Genomic DNA, 15,558 nt, shown 5'->3' with positions numbered 1-15,558 from the left:
TCTTTATTCCAAAGATACTACAAGCTAGTCAGTGTATTCAGCAGGTGTAGTGTATTCTAAGTTGCTTCAGAAGTATTGCAAGTATTATGTACGACAGTAAAACAGTGCATTGACATAAAAAAGGAAATTTACTTTTGGTACTTAAGTACTTTTAAAAGCAAGTACTTCTGTACTTTTACTTAAGTAAAAATCTGTCTTTACAACTTTTACTTGTAATGGAGTAATATTTGACCAGCAGTATCTGTACTTTCACTCAAGTAATGGAGTTGAGTAGGCCTACTTTGTCCGCCTCTGGTTAAATGTATGTCAAGTTCACACGTCAGGTAAGTGGAACTGAATTTGTACTTAGACTGAATTTATCAATACTTGTAAATTAAAAAAAAGGTGTGTATTATTTAAAACGTATGTATTTATACACAAACGTACAACATATATAAAAACATCGAATAAGCGTTGTATGAATATGTCTGAGGGAAATTAACTTAGCTGTTTAAGTGAAGGGAACGTGGTCTTCTCGTTTAATCCATAAAACACTTAATGTCAAAAGCTGTGTTACTATAATGAATTTCAGGTTTAATTTTGGCGTGTTGTATGATATTTTTGTGTTTCTTTTACGTTAAAAGATATGAAGAGATCGCGTGGTCTCTCTTTTATAAGCCAATGCTTACTACGACGAAACGTGTAACGTGTAATGTAAACCACAGTAATACGCTTATTTGAAGTTAACATGGGCGTGTTGAATGGATTTTTGCGTGTGCAAACTTTTGGAATTGTCCCGTGAAGTTAAAAGTCGACATTAAACGTGACTAACAACCAGGCTCTTTTCAAACGGGGCGGATTACACGGCGTTTCTGGTCTCGTGAAGGCGCTTCGGAGAGGAGTTCGTCGTTCCGAACGAGAATAAACAACTGAATCCTTTCACAAGACCGTTATCAAAGCAGACTGCGTCTCAGTCAGTTCCCTAGGTAACGTTAGTCAATCACTAGATCGTGCACACGAGTCCCTGCACTGGTAAAGAGACCATGGCTTAGTAAACATTGAGACAATTGATCAATCAATTTGTAAAACGTCACCACTGGTATTTATCAACAACAGGCAGGGATATTTTGATATTATTTTAATGCTGTTTAAGGTATTCTTATAATATGAAATGTGCATGTTCTGTTACAAATCCTTGCAACTAATGAACAGTCAGCATCAATGCTCCCTGTGTTGTGCGATGGATTGAGATTTTTTGTGTGCCAAAAAAAAAAAATGGTTTTAACTTCTGTTTCATCACAAATTTAATTAACTGGTATTACATGTTAAATGATTTAAAAGGCATAATTACATTTCTTGAGATAAATTGTACTTTATTTCTCCATCAGGGTGTGGCCAAAGGTTCATTGGTGCTTTCTCATCATTGCAAGTTTTCAGATGCTGGCCAGTCACTTCTTCCAAGGCCCCAAACACTGCCATGTGACCAGACTGCTCCACTGCAACTACATAGAGTGTGTGTGTGTGTGTACTTTCAACACTAAGACTTAAGGTAATATGTGTAAAAGTTTAGAGTGTTTACTACAATTAAAATGTGCTTTATTGTTCTCAGTGGCATCAACGCTAACATTTAGACTGTCTCATTCTTATTCCGAGGTCACCGTAGCAACCAGATCGTCTGTATCCAGATCAGATGGTGGATCAGCACCTAGAGACGCCCTCTACAGCCCTGAATGTCAGCGGAGACCAGGACAACTAGATGAGCCCCAGAGACAGATGCCCTCTGAAGACCTCGTCACTTAGACAGCCATCGGGACAAGACCACAAGACCACAAGAACCAGACCAGTCCTCTGCTCAATCTGACCTGTATTGCAGTCTGGAATTAAACTGCTGGATTCGTCTGGCCAGAGAAGAACGATGGAGTTTTGGTTCCTTCAACACATGATTTTTCGGTTTAATACTGTAAAGCTGCTTTGACACAATCTCAAGTCAATTAACAGCAAATTTTCATTTTTGGGTGAACTATCCCTTTAAGCCTGCATGTTTAGTCTGTATGACAAATGTTATAAATGCAGATTGTTATTAAATAAAGGCTATTATGTGTTGTAATGTGTGTGTTTTAGTGATTGATAGACACCAGGTAATAATTCTTAAACTCAATATAAAATATAATAACTAGTTATACAGCAAATTCTTAGAATGCCCAAATAATAAATCTTAGTTGAGGTAACATATGAAACACATGGAGTGAATGGTTAAATTTTAATTGACACAATTTGCTGTAGTTTTCTAAATGTTTGACCAATTAAATACTTTTAGTTGAATGGACTATAAAACTATTTCAGTAAAGGTTGAGCCAACTAAAAAATAACAATTTAGGCAACACTTTGAAGACAGAAATTGACTGAATGTAAAATTTCTGTGGAACTAAATAATAATTAGTTGAAACGGCTTGAAATTTTTTAGTGTGTGTATGTATACATGAGAAAATCAAAGAAGGCCTGCAGCCTGCAGAGCAGTACTCGTGTTTATTTGAAAGGCTACTACTGTTGAATAAATCTGCAGTCTGTTTGCATGGTGAGCTCACCGCCTCAGCACAGATGTTCACTGAACGGCACACTGAGGAAATGCTGTGACCGCTTCTCTATTTTAATCCTCTCTCTCTTTATCTTAGCTCTTTTTTCTTCTTCTTTCAATCCTGCCTCACTCCACTGGCTTGCACAATATTTTGCCGGTAGTCAAAACAGAATTGGATTGGTTTATTATCTTTCAATTAGCTCTGAAACAGGTAATCTGCATGATCTCTCAGCCTTTCTTGGTCTATAGACTCAGAGATTGTGAGGGTCAAAGTTCACATATCTTTCTGCTTTAGTCAGACATACATATTAGGACAAATACATTTTTAAACTAATGTTGCAATAAATTAACTGTGATTAGCTTGTTTTTTTTTTATTGAGTATTTGTAGAATTTATGTAGAAATAAATGCTTTTGTAGCCTGCTGTTTTGTTTTTGCCTGGTATCAGACGTCAGCCAAATAAAAATATAATTACTTTATTACATAAAAGCTAGAATTATTTTATACAAAACAATTCCAAGTTCAGTACAGTCTTTAAATCTCAGCTCATGTTTTAACAAGTCTCCATGATGCCAACAACATGTCCTGTTGGATGAGGCAGTGTTTACTTTATTCAGAAGGTTTTTTTTTTTAGAACAACAGTGCCATCTTGTGTTATTTTTGGGGTAGTGACTGAACTACTAACAGAAAACTGACCAGAGGCACGATTTCTGGGTTTGAGGAATTATGCTACCGTTCAAAAGTTTGGGGTCAGTAATATATATATGCATATATTACATTTTGAAATATATTGAAATAAATAAATAGACAGTTATTTTAAATTGTATTAACATTTATCAAATGACTGTTTTTACTGTATTTTATATTTTTGATCGAATAAATGCTGCCTTGGTGAGCATAAGACACTTCATTTAAAAAAATAAAAAATAAATAAATATTAAGACCCCAAACTTATTAACAAACTTAAAGCTAGAATGCTTATTATCACTTCATGTTAAACAATTGTGAACAGTTATATTTGAGAAGGTACCCAACATACGCCATTCAAGCACTTTTGCTAGGGAAAAAAAAGGTTCTCATTATTCAACTAGACAGCTCTATTGGGAAAGGGTGAAATAAACGAAATACAAAAATTGGCATTAGAAAGCTTATCATTTTTACAGGTTCAATGAAACCTTTAAGGTTCAACATTTCATACCTGTAAAATCAGATATCATACCTTCCTTAGCAGCTTTCAGACATGTCATAACGTTTAAACACAGATCCTTTATCAATTCCAACATAAATATATATAAACATGCTGTAAAATCAGATATCATACCTTCCTTAGCAGCTTTCAGACATGTTATAACGTTTAAACACAGATCCTTTATCAATTCCAACATAAATATATATAAACATGCGGTTACACTTTACGATGAAGGTGTCATGTCAGTCTTATGCACACCCCTTCAAGTAAAGTGTTACCAAACATGCACCTTTTTGTTAATCAAGTTCATTAGTTTATCAGCAAGACTATTATATTCGCAAGAAACGCTCAAAACGTGTTGTTTTTGGCTCGTGGTTCATCCCATCTACTTGATCCATTCCATCTATTTCATCTGCGATTTTCTCTCTGCAAGGTTGATGAGGGTGCAGGAGGCTGTAATAGAGTCCCAGAAAACCCAGTCCCATTGAATGAGACACTAATATAAAAAATATAATGGGCAGGAAGTAGTCAGTCCCTTCTGATTCCGGTTTGAGCAGAAACAACAAAATGGGTGCAGCAAGGTTTTGACCCACACTGAAAATGTAATACACAGTCATGTGGACTTTGGCGTTTTCTCCTTTAATGTTAAAGAAGGTAAAAAGGAGAATAACTCCAACAATAGTTCGATAAAGATATTCAAGGACTCGTGAAGTGCAGAAGTCGGTGTCCTCCACGAATGCCCAGACGGTTCCCACAAGCCATATGCAGGCCATTGCTACAGTACTGAAGGTGGAGAGCATGATGAAGAGCGTGAGGCTGAGGATTCGTGGGGTTATGGTAAATATTTTGTAGGACAAGTATACGGCTGTTGGGATTCCAGAAGGCATCTCTTTAAGGTTAGGTAGAGAGCGCCGAAAACAGCGACGATAATCCACCGTGGCCCAGGCTATGGTGAGAAAAGACATGGCCATACTAATGTCTATAAAAAAGAGAGAGAGAGAGAGAGAGAGAGAGACTTTTGTTAAATTACTATTCAGTTTTATTTTTGGTCAAAATAATATATATATGAGCAATATCACTCGAGTACGAGAGCGGTACCTAATAAAACCCTCTTATTGTGAAAGGGCGTTCCTGTAGCGATACCAGTACAATATCTCACGGTTCTCAACCAATCAGATTTGAGAACCAGAACAAACTGTTGTATAAATATATATATATTTAGGCACAAAGTGGCCCCCAAAAATTCATAAGGCACAGTTAAAACTGTCGCTGCATTTTTACAAGCACACTTTCAAGCAAAACATTTTAATAAAGCTTTTTTAGATTTTATATTGATATACAATATCTGCTATTATTATCATTTAAAACCTATTAAAACTCATACCATTCAAAAGTTTGGGGATGGTAAGATTTTTTATGTTTTTCAAAGAAGTCTCTTATGCTCACCAAGGCTGTATTTATTTGATAAAAATACAGAGTAATATTGTTATTTGATAAAAATACAGTAAAAACAGTAATATTGTGAAATATTGTTACAGTTTAAATGAACTGTTTTTCTTAAACATATTATATTATATTATAAAACGTAACTGATTCCTGTGATGGCAATGCAGAATTTTCAGCAGCCATTACTCCAGTCTTCACTGTCACATGATCCTTCAGAAGTCATTCTTAACACTTCTTGTGATTATCAATTTTGTAAACAGCTGCTTAATATTTTTGTGGAAGGCTTGATATATATTTTCAGGATTCTCTGATGAATAGAAAGTTTAAAAGAACAGCATTTATTTGAAATAACATGTTTTGTTATAAAAGTCTTGCTCATTTTAACATTTTAATGCTGAATACAAGTATTAATTTCTTTAAAAATAGAAAGAAAAATCCTACTAACCCCAAACTGTTTAATGGTAGTGTATTTATCACATTTCTTTTTCTTATGATAAACCATGACTAGATTTACGTGCAGATGTGCATGTAATGACTGTATCTAATCTGCAGGACTCACATTGCAGATTAGAGCGATGGTTATGCTCCAGTATGATATAGACCTGCAGAACGAGCTGAGGAACGCTCTCCAGGAACATCTCAAACATGCGGAGCATGCTAAGATCTGTAGCAAGGCCGAAAAGATGGAACTGCTCCTCCTCTTGAGTGTCTTCCGAACGCAGGGCTTTAAAACTCCTCTTCAGAAGATGGACATACCTTAGAATAACAGATAGGTCAAAATATGAACTTAAGTTGTAAATGTCTGCATCAAGTGTGATTAAAAAAATAATAATAATACAAGTTTAATGAGTAAAGAAGACCAACCAAGCGTGTAGATGTTACACTTTCATTTGCTTTCCTCCTTATTTTAAAGCAGGGGTTCATAACTCTGGCCCTCGAGGTCCACTTTCCTGCAGAGTTTTGCTTCAACCCTAATCAAATACACCTGAACAAGCTGATGGTCTTCAGGATTGCCATAAAATTACTGGCAGGTCAATTTGATCAAGGCTGGAGCTGAATTATGCAGGAAACTGGACCTCAAGAGCCAGAGCTGAGAATGCCTGTTTAAAAGACACAGTTCACACAAAAATGACAATTCAGACTTCATTTTTTTCATCCTTATGTAGTTCCAAACCTGTATGAATTTCACAAAAAAGCTTTTTTTTATACAATAAAAGTCAATTGTTTTGGACCCCATTAACTTTCATTGTATGGATGAAAAATATCTTTTGTGTTCCACAGAATAAAGAAAGTCATACAGGTTTGGAAAGACATAAGGGTGAGTACATGATGACAGATTTTTAAAAATCATTTTAATATATGAAATACTAGAGCCACAAAGAATCGATTTAAATGATAAATTAGCGTGAAGTTACCTTGTAAAAATGCCTATCTGCAGTACATGTATACTGATAAGATGGCAAGTGGACAGACCCTTGTCATCTTCTTCATAATTTTCCTTGTCATCTTTGAACCATGCATAGCTGAATATCTGTATGCATAAAGATCCGACCAGAACAAACACAAGAGTCAGTGCAGCCCAGGTGACATGTCCACTTTTGAAATACTGCACAGATAACAAGAAGTCTGATCCAATGTCTGCTAAATAAAAAAGTAGTCCAAAAACAGTGCATAGCCACCGAAACCAGGTAAATCTCTTTCCAGTATTTGTCATGATTATGATTATGGCATTTGATGAACACTGATAGCAGAATGTCCTTGTTAATGCTGAATATGTAGACAGGCATTTGGTGCCTTTAGACGAGAACAGCTGGTTGACTCAGTCTCCTCATGTCTTTATCCAAAACTGATAACCTGTATTGAATGACAGAACAGACGGACATAAATACATATGATTTACAGCATACATTAGTGAATGAATGAACTGAATTTTGTAATATTTTGAATTCTTATTGATACAGTTCTTTAAGTGTCCATTACTTTCATTTTATCTGAATGTGTTTCTACTATCTATTTATGTCCTGGACTTTGTCCAGTACAAGTCACTGCACAATGAATGATGAATGATTATGTAAGTAAGATGTGTTCAAAATGTGCACACGTTTTCAAAAACAACTGCCTATTTAATAACTAGCCCCACATTTTCACTTGCACCCCCATACAGCACCCAAAAACAACAACAACAAAAAAAAGCCAAAAAATATATTTGCTAAAATGTATTTGCATAAATATATTTTCTACCAATATATATAGTTTTGGACATTTTTGTATATTTTTGAAAATACATAAAAAATCTATAAACATATTATTAAAAGCATTTAAAACATATTTTGACCTTCATTTCAGTCCAAAAAAAAAAAAACATTCACATGTCACATTTAAAGAAAAACTTTATTGGTTGTCCATAGGCTATTCCATCCATTAAAAGTACATTTTCATAGAGGGCAGGAAATGTCCTTTTTATGTTCTTAAACTATTTTTCAATTGACTGACTTATTTGTTTATTTATCATGTCTATGCAAAGCACTTTCACTTTTCAGTGTGTATGATATGTGCTATAAAAATAAGCTTGTCTTGCAATTTACATAATAAGTGCAGCATGTTGTTATGTACTATTTTAAAGAAAAGTACATCAGTCAAGTAAATACCATTTTCATGTTGTAAACTTTGATATCAGGACAAAATACATGTGCTAGGCTTCGTTATATTGCGGTTAGCAATGTGTAGATCATACAGTATGCTATTGTTTTCAGATAAGCCATAAACTGTCACTTCATAATGTTCCCGGGTGTAATATTAATTTACATTTACTCTCAGTAACTGCCAGGAAATGTTAAAATTGTGAGAAGTGACATTCAGAACTTACCAGGGTTTCCATTCTTCTTCTTGCTCTGATCAGCAGTGACGACGAGTCTCTGGTTTCTAGACCATATGATTTCTCATAATTCCGATGACGGAGCAAACCACTCCCTTTCTGAACTAATCAGTTACTGTGTTATGTGAAACACACCCAAATGCTTCTTTGGATATACAGTATGCAGGGGATGGAACAATGAGTAAATACAGCAATCATTCATTCCCTGACACTTTGAATACAGAAGAAATGTTTGTCATTCTCACAATTATAAAACAATTTTCAATCTCCTCAGCCCTCCTATTCTTTCAGACTTGGAAATAACCGTGCATTCTGGTGATTGCTGAGATCCTAGTCTGAAACTACCATCTAACCACATGCTGGCAACGTGCTGTGTTTATGTGTGTTTGGCTGTTGTTAATGTGAACAAAAAAACAAAAAATGAAACAGGAAATGCCTGGTATGCTGCTTTACATGTTTTACAGAATGAAACATTTAACTACTTGATTCAGAATACATACCACAACACCATCTTACATTAGCAGGGCATTCACAATTATTATGTAAAGAATGAATAATAAAATATAATCAGCCTATCAGGAAACAGTTTTTATTGTAATAATATTTCACAATATTACTGTTTTTACTGTATTTTTTATCAAATAAACGCAGCCTTGGTGAGCTTAAGCAACTTCTTCTTTTTTTTTTTTTTTAAGTCTTAATTATTACAAACTTTTGACCTGTAGCATAATAAATAAAATATGATATCATATATGTGACCCTGGACCACAAAACCAGTCTTAAGTCGCTTGGGTATATTTTTAGCAATAGCCAAAAAAACATTGTATGGGTCAAAATTATCAATTTTTCTTTTATGACAAAAATCATTAGGATATTAAGTAAAGATCATGTTCCATTAATATATTTTGTAAATTTCCTACTGTAAATATATCAAAACTTCATTTTTGATTAGTAATATGCATTGCTAAGAACTTCATTTGGACAATTTTAAAGGCGATTTTCTCAATATTTTTTATTTTTTTTGCACCCTCAGATTCCAGATTTTCAAATAGTTGTATCTCAGCCAAATATTGTCCTATCCTAACAAACCATACATCAATGGAAAGCTTATTTATTCAGCTTTCAGATGATGTATACATCTCAATTTCATAAAATTGACCCTTATGACTGGTTTTGTGGTCCATGGTCACGTATATTAATATTATATAATATTATATTACCTACAATTGTGTGTGTGTGTGTGTTTGTAAATTTTAAGTTTACTTCAACAAAAGCTAAAGTTAAGAAGCTGACATTCAGCTGAATGTTTCATGTTCCCTCTTACAAAATAACCCAAGTATATGACTTTTTAAACTATTAATGACGATTTTAATGTCTTTGCAATGTAAGCAAAGATGTAAATACAAAAATACATATTATATATTTTACTGTTTAGTAATAATGGCGTTTAGTAACTACTGTTTACATGCATCTCTGTTTATTTTTATTCATTTAATTCACTATGTATCCTCCCTTCTAAACTAAAAAGGGCCTTTGACATTAAAGGGATAGTTCACCCAAAAATGAAAATTCTGTCATTAATTACTCACCCTCATGTCGTTTCAAACCCGTAAGACCTTCGTTCATCTTCGGAACACAAATTAAGATATTTTTGATGGAATCTGAGAGCTGTGTCACCCTGTTGCGCCATTTTGGAGAGTATCCGCTGGACATAAACGATGTATGCTGTTCTGTGTCAGCTGCGTCACGCCGGTTTCCTACGTTGTTGTGATTTGATCTGAACGAAAACAACGTATCCGTGTGGTGCGGCTGAAACAGAACAGCATACGCTGTTTATGTCCAGCAGATACTCTCCAAAATGGCGCTACAGGGTGACGCGGCGGAGACGAATTGTTGAATAAAGTCACTTTTTGCCACAAAAAGTATTCTCGTAGCTTTGTAAAATTACGGTTGAACCACTGATGTCACATGGATTATTTTACAGATCTCCTTGCTACGTTTCTGGACTTGGGAACATTTCAGTTGTATTGCTGTCTATGCAGGGTCAGACAGCTCTCAGATTCCATCAAAAATATCTTAATTTGTGTTCCGAAGATGAACGAAGGTCTTACGGGGTTGAAACGACATGAGGCTGAGTAATTAATGACAGAATTTTCATTTTTGGGTGAACTAACCCTTTCAAATGAATAAAACGTCTCATTTACTCCAGTCCAACAGATGGCGCTACTGCATCTTTTGTCACTGTACAACGTGCCTTAAATTGAAAAAAGGGGTTGGAAGAAGAAAGACAGAAGTAGGCGTTAAGACTCAAGTCCCTGCCGGATAACAATAGTGAAGACGTGTTCCTCACTCCCACTCAACAAAAGTTCTCTCAACATCCGCCAAGATGGGAATCCGAAAAAAGAGCAGCAAGAACCCACCGGTGCTCAGCCACGAGTTTGTGATCCAGAACCACGCGGATATTGTGTCTTGTGTTGCTATGGTGTTTCTGCTGGGTCTTATGTTTGAGGTAAGAATCCACTTTTGAATTAATTCATTCACTCTTACAGATTTAAAATCAGTTTGAAATCAAAGATGACAAATCAGCCTAATCAGTGTTTATATCCCCCCCAGTTTCTATAAGCAATATAACGCATCTTTCGTGTTCTGTCATAGTCTCGTCCCTTTCACTTCCTTTAACTGCAGATAGGACTGTTGGGCTACTTTTTGGTTTTGCCTTTAATGTGCAGCATTTTTAAATCCGTTTGCATATTTATGATTCATATAAAAAATTATTTTAGCGCAGGTTTTACTCTCAAGCGCATGCGCTAATTGCCGATTGCATTCAAATAGTTGGGAATTTTGATTCACAGAGACATGATGCATGAGAGCGAGAGAGGAATTCCCTATGAAGCGATTAAAGGAAGTTTAAAAAAAAAAGCACGTGCGCGAATTTATTACATTTAAAGGAGTGTTGAACGGAATAACAGAATTGATTTGTAAAGATGATTACGTAACATTGTAGCTGCACTGATACTTTTACGCGCAAATGAAGTGTTACGTGGCAATCGGAGAATGAGTGAGCGCTGTCACCGGTGCACAGCGACAGCAGGGTCACGATTTGTGCCACCAAAATGCTTTTACTGACAGTAACCTAATGATTTGACTCTCTCAGTACTCGTTAGGAATGCGAGTTTGCACAACCGTTAGATTTGGACGATAGTTGGCGAAATATCAGCGTCAGTGCTGATGCATCATGGGAAATGAAGTTTACACTACTGGAACAGATTTTTTGCTCTTAATGGCCATTTCTAACCAGATTTAAGTAAAGGATTGTATACTCCTCTATAAATTATACTATCTATCAAATTTGTGTTTGATGAGAAACTGATTGTAATTGCTTTATGTACCTCATAGTCATATTCACTTTAAAGAAAAAAATGTGTAATTTACTTACCCTCATGTTGCTTAAAATCTGCATGGCTTATTATTCTATTATTATGTTATTCTAACACCATTCATTTGCGTTGTAAACCTTATTTTGCATACAATGCAAGTGAATGGTGAGAGTCTGCCTGCAATTCTCTAATGACAGATTTTCCATTTTGAGATGAACTGTTCCTTTATTTATTTGTGTATTGACTGCATTTTTATATTTCTTTCCACGTAGATTACATCAAAGGTAGCAGTTTTGTTCATAACTGTGCAATACAATGTAACTATTCCAGCAGATGGTAAGTATGTGCCTTTAATTATATATATTTTTTTGTATATATATATAATTTGCACTCCAGTTTCTTTTGGTCTGTTTGTATAGATTTAGTATGAATTATATTTGTCTAGTTTGAATATTTTCTGTTACATTGTTATTTTTGTTTTAATTAAAACACCTCAAAAGTTTTTGTCTAACAGCTCTTCTAATGATGTTTATTAATGAACTGATAATTGATGCCACTGACACTTACTGTGGCCGTTTATAAAAACGAGCTCAATAATGTAAAAAAAACAACACCATATTTTTGTTTTACATTGATTCTCTCTTTTTATTTTGCAATAATAATGCTCACTTCCAAAGGGTTAAACAGTAAGGTGTGAGATCATTGGTTCTGTTATTCATTATCTTGCTGTTTCAGTTTGGCTAAACAAATCCGTTATATCTGTCTAGATTTAATTAAATCAAGAAGGTACCATACTTGGCCATAATGAGTGTGCAATCATGCAATTAAGCATTTTAATAAGACAGCATTATGTTAATTTTTATGCTTACATTTTGTTTGTATCATGGATTTTAGGAGGTCCAGAGGAAACTACAGTGAATTACTTCCATTACGGTCTGAAAGATGTGGCCACCGTCTTCTTCTACATGTTAGTTGCCATTATCATGCACGCCATTATTCAGGAATACGTGCTGGATGTAAGTATCCTGTGAAAACTGAATAAACTTTCAACGTTTTCGCTGAAACAACTGACATTTGTCCATAAATGTTCATGTGTATCTTAATAGTGTTTTGGTGCAACACTGTTAATACTAATAAATGTTTTGATTTGTTTTGCCTTGTTTTTTTTGTGTTTTTTTTTAAATCCACGACTGTTCAGAAAATCAACAGGAAGATGCACTTCTCCAAAACCAAGCACAGCAAGTTCAATGAGTCGGGTCAGCTGAGTGCCTTCTACCTCTTCTCCTGCCTGTGGGGAGCCAGCATTCTTGTTTCTGTGAGAGCTTCACTACTCTGCTTCATATAAATGAGTTTGTGTGCAGGTCCGTGTTTGTAGCTGTGTCTGAAAGATTCATTTGACTTGTTCTGCTTCATCTGAAGGAGAACCTCCTGTCCAACCCTGTCAGCCTGTGGGACGGTTACCCGCACACCCTTATGCTGTAAGTACAGTGCAGATGTATTTAAATGCATAGCATGGTTACATTTTAAATAATGGAATATGCTGATTAATGAAGTGAAAGTGACAGGTGTTTTCAATGTGGACCGTGAAATGGTGGAGGTTCATATTCCATCTCGAATTACATCTGCCGATCTGCATGAGCACTCATACGTTGCATCTTCTTTGGTAAACTGATCTGCTGGGCTGGTTCACATCAAGAAGACCGTTCAAAAGATTTCTCATGGCTCCTGATCAGATTTTCTTGCATTAGCCTACCTCTAATTCTCTCTTCTGATTTTTGTAGACCTACTGTATGTAACACACAACTCGCAAATGCAATTATCATTGACATTCGACTTCCAAGAGTCGTGGAGATGCTAAAGAAGTTGCTTGTCTTGTTTTAGGTTCCAGATGAAGTTCTACTACATCTGTCAGCTTGGTTACTGGCTTCATGCTATCCCTGAGCTCTACTTCCAGAAGGCCAAGAAAGTAAGCAAGCAAAGTGTTTGAGGATGCGCAACATGCACTGAAAACCATATTCATGCATCCTGTTATTGTGACCGGACTGATTTCCCTTTCCAGTGTTTACCAAATGAAATTCAGTGAAGAAATGACAATAGACAATCACTGTGGACATTTTTGGATGTGTATACACAATGACAGTTTAAGAATATGGAACTGTTTTAGGCGATAGGGTTTATTTTGAATGTTTTAGTAAATGTTTTATTTTATTTTTCAGGAGGACATTCCTCGTCAGCTTGTTTATATCAGCCTTTACCTGGTCCACATCACCGGAGCCTACGTTCTGAAGTAAGCAATTAATATGTCATGTTTATTAATCGTCATAAACAGTTGTCAGGGCACACATTTTGTGCTAAAACATAAATTACACGTTCACTTGAACATGAAATCGAATTGATCCAGAATCCTGCTCTAAATACTCTACCTTTCAAAAATGTACAGGCAAGTTTTATATTCAACAAATGAGCACATTAAATTTATCAAAAGTGATGGTAAAGACATGTATTATGTTACAAAAGATTTCTATTTCATTTTCACATAAATTTGACTTACTATTCCTCAAAAAAAATCCTGAAAAGAAGTCTCATGGTTTCTACAAAAACAGCAGCTCAACTGTTTTCAATATTGAGAATAATAACCAAAAAAGAATATTAGAATGATTTCTGAAGGATCGTGTGACACTGAAGACTGGAGTAATGACAGTAATAAATGCCATCTCTGTAATAAATTACATTTTAAAATATATTAAAACCGAAAACAATTATTTTAAATTGTAATGATATTTCACAATATTACTGTTTTTACTGTATTTTCGATCAAATATATGCCTTGGTGAGGTTTTTTTTTTTTTTTTCTCAAAAACATTTAAAAAATCTTACTGACCCAAAACTTTTAGACATGAGATATTTTTGATTGGCTGTTGTTGCACCTGATAAGGACGTGTAAAGTTGACATGACTGTCATTTACAGATTAAATCATTCCAAAAGTATGCATAATGGCAAGAAATGACATTTTTTAAAGATTAATACAGTAGTTTCATTCATGTTTAAACTATTAATGATGTGTTTTCCAGTCTGAACCGGTTGGCCCTGGTGTTGCTGGTTCTGCATTACTTTGTTGAGCTCCTCTTCCATGTCTCCCGACTCATTTACTTCAGCAATGAAGACAGGCAGACAGGGTGAGTGCTATTGATTACACAGACCAAGTCCAGTTAAAGGGGACATCGGATGCAAAATTCACTTTTACATGGTGTTTGAACTAAAATGTGTCTTGGCAGTGTGTGTACTAGGGATGTAATGGTTCTCGGTAAAAAATCGAACCGTACTGTTCTCCACCCACGCATCTGTAATATGGCTTGTTAATAATAACAACACGTAAAAACAGACAGAGTTCAGCTAATGTAGGCCTATGTTTATGTCAATGGATAAGCAGTCGTCATTTACTCTCGACATCTGAGCCGCTGAAGACACAGTGGATTACCTTTGTTTTTGAAGGGAATGCGCCCCCTGATCTACCTAAATGCGTTTGTTTGCGCGAATCATTTTACTCCAGACTGCTTTCTGAACGAGGGACAATTCAAGGCAGGTTTTGCTAAAAAGTTCAAACTCGAGGATAGATCAGTACCCACTGTTCGTGATACAGCTGCACCTCCAGAAGAAGTAAGTCCCACACTTTATATTTCTTAAGATTATTTGCAAATTGCCTTTCCTCTTCCACGGAAAAGAGGGGTGGGGTGAGCAGAGCTCCTTAACATTTAAAGAGACATGCACCGAAACTAGGGATGCACCGATACTGGTATTGGTATCAGGCCCGATACTGAGCTCCTGTACTCGTACATGTTCATTCATGTCTTTTTATTATTATTTTTTTAATTGAGTCCCGATGTCCTCTACCGAGGACATAGCATAACTTATGAACAAAATATCATTTAAAAAAATGTTTTGTTTACATTTTTTTTTTAATGCTCTAAACAATGTAAAGACATGAAAAAAAACTATTTTTTTCCTAAAAATCTTTTCTCGGGTCTTAAGAGGTTAAAGAACTGTCTTCTGCTCATCAAGGCTGCATTTATTTGATAAAAAATACAGAAAAAAACAGTAATCTTGCAAAATGTTATTA

At 35.2% G+C, this 15,558-nt stretch overlaps 2 protein-coding genes across 2 annotated transcripts in view; one reads left to right on the top strand and one right to left on the bottom strand.

Moving 5' to 3' along the window:
* Window positions 1–4,032: 4,032 nt before the first annotated feature.
* On the bottom strand, window positions 4,033–7,011 carry xkr9 (XK, Kell blood group complex subunit-related family, member 9). Its single transcript, XM_016446056.1, has 3 exons — window positions 6,604–7,011; window positions 5,748–5,944; window positions 4,033–4,721 (listed from the first exon to the last, which is right to left on the bottom strand). Exons 1-3 carry the CDS (start codon window positions 6,900–6,902, stop codon window positions 4,072–4,074), a joined length of 1,146 nt encoding a protein of 381 aa, XP_016301542.1. The 5' UTR covers window positions 6,903–7,011; the 3' UTR covers window positions 4,033–4,071.
* Window positions 7,012–10,340: 3,329 nt separating this feature from the next.
* Window positions 10,341–15,558, top strand: part of tram1 (translocation associated membrane protein 1) — a 10,740-nt gene continuing 5,522 nt past the window's right edge. Inside the window, exons 1-8 of the mRNA XM_016446075.1 lie at window positions 10,341–10,572; window positions 11,713–11,776; window positions 12,335–12,456; window positions 12,639–12,755; window positions 12,860–12,918; window positions 13,322–13,406; window positions 13,657–13,727; window positions 14,513–14,617. Of these exons, the coding sequence (XP_016301561.1) occupies window positions 10,450–10,572; window positions 11,713–11,776; window positions 12,335–12,456; window positions 12,639–12,755; window positions 12,860–12,918; window positions 13,322–13,406; window positions 13,657–13,727; window positions 14,513–14,617 (746 nt within the window). The 5' untranslated portion in view covers window positions 10,341–10,449. The remainder of the gene's footprint in view (window positions 10,573–11,712; window positions 11,777–12,334; window positions 12,457–12,638; window positions 12,756–12,859; window positions 12,919–13,321; window positions 13,407–13,656; window positions 13,728–14,512; window positions 14,618–15,558) is intronic.

Source organism: Sinocyclocheilus anshuiensis, unplaced genomic scaffold (genome assembly GCF_001515605.1).
Source record: "Sinocyclocheilus anshuiensis isolate Anshui unplaced genomic scaffold, SAMN03320099.WGS_v1.1 scaffold7, whole genome shotgun sequence".
Classification (NCBI taxonomy): domain Eukaryota; kingdom Metazoa; phylum Chordata; class Actinopteri; order Cypriniformes; family Cyprinidae; genus Sinocyclocheilus; species Sinocyclocheilus anshuiensis.
The sequence above is the reverse complement of the archived record's forward strand: the minus strand, read 5'-3'. Positions and strand labels throughout refer to the sequence as shown.

Bases quoted from the DNA above. Each gene is read 5' to 3' on its own strand.
- xkr9 (XM_016446056.1), bottom strand. From the start codon at position 6,902: ATGACAAATACTGGAAAGAGATTTACCTGGTTTCGGTGGCTATGCACT. The intron at 5,945-6,603 runs GTAACTTCACGC...TGTTATTCTAAG, and splicing joins CAGATAGGCATTTTTACAAG to GTATGTCCATCTTCTGAAGA. The intron at 4,722-5,747 runs GTGAGTCCTGCA...TCTTTTTTATAG, and splicing joins CCATCGCTCTAATCTGCAAT to ACATTAGTATGGCCATGTCT.